The sequence below is a fragment of the Schistocerca gregaria genome, chromosome 6 (assembly GCF_023897955.1).
Source record: "Schistocerca gregaria isolate iqSchGreg1 chromosome 6, iqSchGreg1.2, whole genome shotgun sequence".
Taxonomy (NCBI): Eukaryota; Metazoa; Arthropoda; class Insecta; order Orthoptera; family Acrididae; genus Schistocerca; species Schistocerca gregaria.
In genome coordinates, this window is record NC_064925.1 from 142,266,575 (window position 1) to 142,276,271 (window position 9,697).

The 9,697-nt window shown below is 41.7% G+C and overlaps 1 protein-coding gene across 1 annotated transcript; it reads right to left on the bottom strand.

The window, feature by feature from the left end:
• Positions 1-362: 362 nt before the first annotated feature.
• Positions 363-5,689, bottom strand: LOC126278666 (cuticle protein 63-like). Its single transcript, XM_049978904.1, has 2 exons — positions 5,619-5,689; positions 363-679 (listed from the first exon to the last, which is right to left on the bottom strand). Exons 1-2 carry the CDS (start codon positions 5,628-5,630, stop codon positions 440-442), a joined length of 252 nt encoding a protein of 83 aa, XP_049834861.1. The 5' UTR covers positions 5,631-5,689; the 3' UTR covers positions 363-439.
• Positions 5,690-9,697: the final 4,008 nt, after the last annotated feature.

Here is a 9,697-nt window from a genome sequence, read left to right on the forward strand (position 1 = left end):
CCAAATTGAACATATTAAAGAAAGGACGTGATTAAGGACATCCAAGAAAACTGTACTGCAGTACTAAATGCGACTCCAAAGAAAGGACTATAGTGACTGTTAGATAACACCTTTAAAACGATTTCAGCTGTGTTCTGATTCAGGGGAAGACTGTTTTGAATAAATACAGTGATTTTGAAAGCATAGATGGCTTTGTTGCTCATAGCCACATTCCTAACAGAACTGGGACATACTGTGTAGTCAGTAGTGGTTATCGTGTCGATGGCACTCCCTTTCTCTTTTGACTCCATTGGTGATGTCACATCGTGATACTAAGATGTGGTTAGGTACTCTGGTGTATTCGAGAGAAGGAAGTCAATATGTTAAACTACAAAATGAGCTTTAATGGGGCCACAGCAATACAGATACACAGCGTGCAGAGGCTAGAGAGGAAGGATCTTCAACCGTGCACCAGTCTTCCGTGGACACCGCCGAGGTAGCCATATCCGTAGCCGATGGCGGGTCCGGCGACAACTGCAGGGGCAGCGACGGCGGCGACTGCGGGGGCGGCGACCACAGCGGGGGCGGCGACGGCGGGGGCGGCCAGCAGTCCGGCCCCCAGGCCGAGGTATCCACGCTTCTCGCGCTGCAGCTCCTGCTGGCAGGACGCCATCGCCACACACGCCACCAGCACGACCACCTGCAAAAGGCGACACGACGCGGCTGTCACTCGCTGTCACCACCAACAACATACTCAATCTTCGCGGCCTCAGCAGTTCCACGAAAAGATCTAAAATTTCCGAGGTAGCATCACGCAATATTCTAGTGGGGGAGAGAGTGTTCCATCAGTTAATGTCTGAAGCACTCATAAGTGCCAGGAGCCTCATGGCACAGTTTGGAGTGCGACATCAAGATCATGAAGGAACAGCAGGGCGGGGTGGCCGAGCGGTTCTAGGCGCTACAGTTTGGAACCGCGCGACCGCTACGGTCGCAGGTTCGAATCCTGCCTCGGGCATGGATGTGTGTGATGTTCTTAGGTTAGTTAGGTTTAAGTAGTTCTAAGTTCTAGGGGACTGATAGTTCTCTCATAGTGCTCTCATAGTGCTCAGAGCCATTTGAACCATTTTTTGCCATGAAGGAATAACATACGCTAAGGTTCATTTGGTGTTGTTGCACGTACAATGCACGTAGCATTGGCTGGACGAGACTTAAATATCAGAATTTGATAGGAAGGTTGGGGCAGAAAATAGGCCATAGTGTGTTAAAACGGATCACGAATCTACGAGGGGACTTCAAAAAGCATGTGTAGTGTCGTAGCGTAACGATACTGCCAGAGTCTACGCTTCGAAGATTCGTGATCGTGCCACGAGCGGCGCTTTGAACATCGCTGCCGCTGAAAAAACTCCTGGACCAACAGGACGATGTTATAACCTGTGGCCACTTTAAGACCAGTTGTCTGTTTCTACTTGTAGTTCTGTGCTTAAGTGAGAGTTGGGTATTGCTATTTGGTGCCGACCATTACTCCAAGTTACTGATAGTTCTACCGGCAAACATTCAGTGCATATAGATGCACGGTGGGATCAGGTCTCTGCTTATAGCAAGTTATGGCTGTAACAAGTGTAGCAACTCTTCAGAAAGTGTTGAGTACAATAAATTTACCTAAACTGAATTTGTGTCTAGTAATCTTTTGCTTAGCTGTCCAGATTGCTACCTCGATAGATCTTTTGGCCACCTTCCACCCATCTGTGGTTAACAAAGGGGACATAACGGTTTGCTAACTCGCAACACGACAGTAAGTTACAGATGTTGTTCGAACCTAAAACACGCCTATCTCACCACTGACTACCAGTGTTAAACGCATACAGTTGCTGTCAACAAGTATGGGCCTGAAGATTATGTTGTAACAAAATCGAAACTAGTCGCCAGTAAAACCAAAACCTTAATACAGCTGGAGCAATTTCGTCATTTTTTTACATATATTATACTTGCTGACGCCCCAAATCGTCCATTTCAGTTATGGATATACGAAGATAGAACTATTGAGAAACAAGAGGATCTTACTGCCAGAAGCGAGCACTTATTCTGCGTTTGCAACCGAAACATCTCTCCTACAATACGATCAGGTGCATGACAGTGTGCGAATCAAATGGCTTTGTAACTGGAATCGTACTCCAGAGTTTGTGGAACGCTACGAGTCTTGTCTGCAAATCATTTTAATACTGTACACATTTACAGCGAAATTCTAGTGATATATGGAACAGAAGTAATATCGAGCCAAGTCATTATGGAATGGTTCAACAATTTGACCAATTTGGTGGTAATCATGAAAACAGGCCTTCGACATCAAGCAAATACTACGATGTAATGGCAATAAACGTGCTGATGGGCAACATTCGCAAATTTTCCAACGATGATAACCTCCACAAAGCGGTCCTGGAATGGCTCCTTGACCACTGAACAGATTTCTATTGCCAACGAATTGAGGACTTGATTTTCTGAAACAGAGGAAGGAGGAAGAAAGAGCAAGGGAACAGGCGGCAAATCATTACTGCCAACTGCAAATGACATTGCCATATTGCAGTGGCGAAAGTTGGAAACGTCTGCCGAACCGGGTCTCGTACCCGGACGTTCCGCTTCTCTAGGGAGGTATATTTAACCGTTTCGGCTTCCAGGACATGACCCCCCCTCCCCCCCCCCCCCCCCCCCCTGCGACCCAAATTCCCGTCTTATCGCTCGCTGCACACCAGTGTCACTCGTCCATCACACCTCGTACTTGCAAATTCTTGATTCCCGTAGGGGTCCGAACGATGTTTGTGCATCCTCACCGAAACATATGCGATAGAGATATCGCGCTCCATTATGTTAATACAAATTAGTGTTATCTGTTTTATCGGGCTAGTTCGACTGAACAGACGACATTCAGTTACGCCAGTACAAGTTTCATGGGTTGTCAGAAGTCGCCTGGTATTCAATTGAGGAAAGTTACGAAAATTATAGCCGGTCTTGGAATCCTCTACTCAAGACAGTGCATATGGTTAAGTCTGAAAGGGAAAACATGAAATAGCTGCTAATCAGGCTCTTCGTAGAGAAGCAAGTAATAGAACTCACTAGTCATTTCTATTGCAGAGTCCTGCGAACGATTGTTTACTGCCGCTAGCTACTGACAGATATAGCTGTATTTCCAGTATCAGTCGTTTCTGTAAACGGATGTAAAATGGATTCTGGCTGCTTGAGTCTGAAGTAGTGAAATAACACGCAAGCCGTGAAACTGGATCGATCACAATTGGATGGAAACAACCAGACATTTTTATATTAGTTTCCTGCTCAAAAAGTTCCATTCCGTTCTTATTTGTAAGATGATACGATGTTTTATGGGTCCTCCAACGTTTTATAGGCTCTAAGAAGCTTCTAGATATGTAAACAGTGTCGAGGACTGATAATGTTCCGGTCGTCGCACAGATACAAGGCCGATATAACATCGTTTAAGGAATGAACTAACAGAGGCAACGGAAAAAAGCAAAACAAGGGTCTGTGTGATCGTCCCGGGTATTTTAGCCCCAAACCACTGCTCAATCTAATCCGTTGCCTTAGCCTGTTTGAGGCACGGGCGTCAATGAGCCACTATTTTCACAGCTCATTGTGAGAAAGTAATACTACAGCGACTTATAGTTATTATGTTGTATGCCTCTAAATTTTAAATACATAAAAGACCTGGGCACACAATCCACTCCCATACACCTATTTTTGAAATGCATATATTCTGTAGTGAATTTCAATTAGACCCATCTTGCTGTTCTGAAGCACACTTGTTTGCTTTTAATTGTACTGATATATTTAGGATTCTAATCGAGGCAAGAGATGAAATCTACACAACCGATTTTGAATGGATTCCTATACAGGGACACCAACAATGCAATCCTGTAATTTACAGGAAACGTAACCATTCATCCTTGATTTAGTCCAGTATTTCAGTAATCACTCATAAGTTCTTCGCTGTCATCGTGCACGATCAAAATTGACTGTAAAGGTTTCAACTACGTAGTTTCAACTCGTGTGCAAATCATAAAATTTACACTTTTCTTCTGTTGCACAAGGTAACTAAGACGCCACTGTTTGAACAAGAAACTCGACAACGTTCGGGTTCTCTAAACTAGCGGAAGCGTATTCGATTAGTGACAATTTCAAAAGAATACTCTTCAATACTCCAACATCCACATCCTGTGCAGCTACATATCGTGAGGCGAAACATTGAACACTGTTCAATTATTTATTCTTAGTATTGAGACCATAAGATTTCACAACAGTACATATTGTGTTTAGATAAGCATGCCGTGGCCACATTCGCTTACAGAACATGTATCTGAATAGGAGTTATTCAAGTGATGTAACACGTAATCGATGATACGCTCCAACTGCATACTGTGTCACGTATACAGAAGCTGAACAACGGATCTAACGAACTTGTCATGAGCAGAAGGACAAAAAGCAGTTCTCCTAGGCAATCTGTTAAAACTCCTTATTCTAGAGAGGAGGGTGTGGCGTCAAAATCAGTTTGTGTAGCTGCGGAATTTTGTCAAAATTACGTCCTACCGACTATTTGCCATTAAAGTGAGCGAAGTATTGTTGGTGCATCAGATGAAATATACAAAATAGTAAATGACACTTATGTCTGCAAAAAAATGACTTCTCATTAATTTAAAATACGTTATTCATACTAGTCTGAAGATTAATAATACTAGATTGCATGCCTTACACTTTTAGATATGGCTCTGAAATACATCTAACGTCATTATTAGCTTACAAAAAAAAAAAAAATTACTATGGCAGGTATAGATGTCTGGTCAGGATTCTGTATACATTCTTCATATTATATGTAGGCAACAACGAGTTTCTACCTGAACTATATTGCCTAACAACGGAAAAGTAAATAGACACAATGTTAGCCATGATACAGTTGTCTCATAATGAATCACTACATAGGTTACCTATTATAATTCCCATTATTTTGCTAGAAGAGACATTTAGAGTGTAGTAACTGTCCTCGAATACTGTTCCTTTTCTGGTGGTGGGACATCTTCCGGGTTGCATTAAACAGTGATAAAGAGAAAAGATAAAGAGAAAAAGCTGCGTAGCTCGTGTGGGATTTGTTTACTCAGCGTTGAAATCTCCTTTTAATGATCCATTTCTCAAGATGAAAGGTTTAAAAATTCGTATTGCATTGCAAAACATTTGCTATGACTATTTTGAGGGACCAACTTGTAGGATCAATTGAAGAATATATTAGTTGCTGATGCTCACATATCGGATAGGGACCACGAAAGTGTAATTAGAACGATTCAGGCTTGTGCAGACATTTAGTGACGATATCTATTGCTAAACATCCGTCAAGGAATTGTAGCAAGAAGACAAACATAGCACGTTGGATGCGGACTACAGATGTAGATGAAAAAGACAGCGACACTAATATACAATCCATTCGCAGTGGTAAGGTCCCCTTAGAAACTCAGTCGACACAGTTGGTGTTGACACCCCTTGTAGTACAGTACTCAAGTTCTTACGTGATTTGGATCTACTGACATTACACATTTATATCAATGAGCTGACTATGTTGAACTCTCCAGAAGTACACAGGCACTTACCAAGTACTTCATGTTGCTGTGTGGATAAGGTTGTTGCTGTGGGAGCAGACTGTACCTGCAGACCGCAGGCGGCTGTCTTTTATATCGTACTGGAACATGGGCGGGGGTCAGTGCCACAGTGGGTGGCCTTCCGCTGCGGTACTGTCCGCTCCTAGAACTGGTCTACTTCTAGGTCGCCTGTGTCAGCCAGTGGCAGTCGGAGGCGTGGTTCTTTCACTCAGGAGAAAGGTTTGTTCCTGTAGTCGAGTTTGTTGCCGTCGTAACCTTGTCACCGAAGACAGGTTTGATGCAGCTTGCAAAAGAAGTGATTTTTTCCAGCAATGTGCGAACATATGTTGTCAAGGCAAATCATGTCTGACTATCTCGACATCTACATCTACATTTATGCTCCGTAAGCCACCCAACGGTGTGTGGCGGAGGGCACCTTACGTGCCTCTGTCATTACCTCCCTTTCATGTTCCAGTCGCGCATGGTTCGCGGGAATAACGACTGCCGGAATGCCTCCGTGCGCGCTCGAATCTCTCTAATTTTACATTCGTGATCTCCACCGGAGGTATAAGTAGGGGGAAGCAATATATTCGATACATCATCCAGAAACGTACCCTCTCGAAACCTGGACAGCAAGCTACACGGCATTGCAGAGCGCCTCTCTAGCAGAGTCTGCTACTTGAGTTTGCTAAACATCTTCGTGACGCTAGCACGATTACCAAATAACCCTGTGACGAAATGCGCCCCTCTTCTTTGGATCTTGTCTCTCTGTCAACCGACCTGGTACGGATCCCACACTGATGAGCAACACTCAAGTATAGGTCGAACGAGTGTTTTGTAAGCCACCTCCTTTGTTGATGGACTATATTTTCTAATCTGGCACCAACCTTACCAACAATTAATTTTATATGATCATTCCACTTCAAATCGTTCCGTGCGCATACTCCCAGATATTTTACAGAAGCAACTGCTACCAGTGTTTGTTCCGCTATCATATAATCATACAATAATGGATCTTTCTTTCTATGTATTCGCAACATTACATTTGTCTATGTTAAGGGTCAGTTGCTACTCCCTGCACCAAGTGCCTATCCGCTATCTCTCATAGATAAAATAACTTTTCCAAAAGACAAATATATTACGTAATTAGTAATGACCACGTTAAAAGAAAGATACTTCGTACAGTGAGATGACAATAACCTGCAAGGCCACATGCACATTGTAATAGCTTTTTGCAAAATGCCCATTGATATTATTGCAATCCAAAATATCGAACAGATGTCTTTACATCTTGCCCAGAACGTATACACAGTCTTCTTAAAATTGCTTGCTTAAAAAACATTTTCTTCTACAATGAGCGAACACACTAAGCTCTTAATTTTTTGTTATGTTACTCTGCAACGTAATTTCGACGTAACTTTCATCTCCTGACAAAATTTTCAAGATTTTTATTATTTCTAGTGAATGTGTGGCCTTTATGCTGATATGAGTTAGTATAAATAACATTCTGTTCACAACAATCAAAAGGTCTTACCAGTTTGGTGTAATTATTTTACAAAAAATATCGTATACACAGTGTTAACAAGAAGTGTCGAATGTTTGGAGTGTTTGTTACTTACAGTGAATCAAGGAAAACTTGTCCAGTAGACGTGGCACCGGAAAGGCAGTGTGCTTTTATATTTTCCTGCGTAGCAGTATTCTAGATGGTTTCTTTTGAGATGTGTGATTCGAGTTATTATGTAGTATCAGACTTGTTAGGGATTCCTTGAGTCTGGTAAATTCGTTGCAATTGTAGGTAAGTACTACAGTGCACTTCTAGCTTCTCCAGTGGTTTCACTCTTGTGTTTACTCTTATTACACTATATTAAGTACCAATGGTTCAATATGTTTTCTTTTCTGTTTTGTACTACTCTTCATTGATGGTGACATGATACTCCATAAGTGATTTTCCGAAAATGATCTCTGCTTTTATTTGGCAAATAGAAGTGAGGTACATTCCCGGCCCTCTACGTTAAAAAATGCCCGCTTCGTAGAAGTCCATGAGTTAATTTGTGCGGCAGATTTGTTCAGGTTCTAGGGGCACAACTTTTCTGGTTCCTCAAGAGGTAAACAATGGAAGTCCTCTCAGTCAGCGAGTCTGAAACGCGTCATAAGGTTGTCGAAAAATTACAGTGTGACACAACTCGAACCACGCAGCTTACTGTGGACTTCATAATACCCGGACTAATGGCTGCACATGGTAATAAAATACAGAAATCCATGAAAATATGTTCACCACCCTGTCAACTGAGCGCCGTCACAAATACTGTGCTTATTTCCGCAACCAAAGGTCAGCACTCTCTGTGAGTGAATGCTTATATATCAGAAACGAAGTATTCCTGAACTAATGTTTAGCGGACTTGTTTCTCTGTTTCTGATCAGGACTATCACTGCTCAGAATTGTCGATACGTTGTTTAACCTCTGTATATTACCGAAACAGTAGATGACATTTTATTTGCTCACTAACAAAGACCTTATATTGTTCTTATTTTTATACTCATTTTTGTCATGAAAAGGCCGCATTGAAATTCACTGAAGGAAAACTCGTAAGGCTCTTTCGTGTTTAGAAATATGTCGTTTCTCTCCATATACGAACCTTGAATACTTATGCTGTACAAGTCGGCTGACAGGTCGATACTGTTGCGAGGTAGGCCTATTTATTACCTTCATTACCACTGAAATTGGAGACCATTAGTGTTGTTAGCGGAACAGTGGGATCAGTACAGTATTTCGTCCTACAAATAAGGGATTGTGGTCGCAGACATGTGCCAAGTGGTGATTTTTGGATATCTGTTATCGCTGTTATAGTTAATTTTTCAGTTATCAGTAACTCTCACGAATCGTACAAATCATTAAAACTACATTATGTATGCAGTAAGGTATGTCTGTGACTAATCTGTACACAGGGTACTGAGATATTGAAATACACCAAAACATATTCCCAACTTTGTCGACTGATGCCTAAACAACGACTGTGTTTAATTCTGCAACAAAATGTCACCATCTTCTGTGAGTGAATGCTAATATTATGTTCACTGAACTTGTTTTTCTTTTTTTGTCAGTACTGCCACTGCTCAGATTGGTCGACACTTTTTTTGCACTCTGTATATTAATTTAACAGTTGATATTTTTTAAATTGCATCACAATCAAAGAACTTATACTTATCTTATTTTTCTACTCATTTTTCTCACGAAAATGTCGCAAACTCGTAAGGCTCTTTCGTGTTTAGAAATATGCCGTTAGTCCCTAGACACGATCCTTTAATGTTTAGGCTGTACAGTTCGGCTGATACGTCGATTGTGAGGTAAGCCTATTAACTGTCTTCATTAGCACTGAAATTGGAGACTATTGGTGTTGTAAGGGGGAACGATATAACCAGTACCGTTGTTGTTCTAGAAATCATAGGTTGTTTCCGCAGACATGTGCCAAGTGTTGATTTTCAGTAATCAGTCATCACTGTTAAAGTTAATTATTATTTAAGTTACATTTGTCAGTTACCAGTAACTGTCAGTTACCGTACAAGTATTTAAAACTACATTATATTTACGGTAAGGTTTGTCTGCATGTAGCATTCTTTTTTGCTTTGTATGCCATTCTAATTAATATACTGACTATTAGGGAATAAATAGGATATACGAGGGGCGTTCAGTAAGTAATGCTACACTTTTTTGTCTCGGCCATTTTCGGTTGAAAATGCAATGCAACGAAGTTCCCATAGATAGCGGCGCTGTAAGAGGCCTTCAAAATGACGTCTGTATGGAAGTGCGTTCCAAGTAGAGACCTGTGACTGAGTTTCTTTCGGCGGAGAATCAGACCTTCGAAAATATAAGTAATCGCTTGCAGGATGTCTACATAGAACCTGTCAGTGAACAAAATCACGGAGAGTGGTTGGGTGATGCTTTTGTCACTATCGTAACGAGGTCGCGCAAACCTTTCAGATCTCCTGAGTGCCAGCCGGCCGCACACTGCCTCACAAAACTGAAAAAAGAAAAAAAAACGACATCTTAGCTTTCGTCGCCAAAAAAGCAAACTAACCTCTCCTTCCAAGTG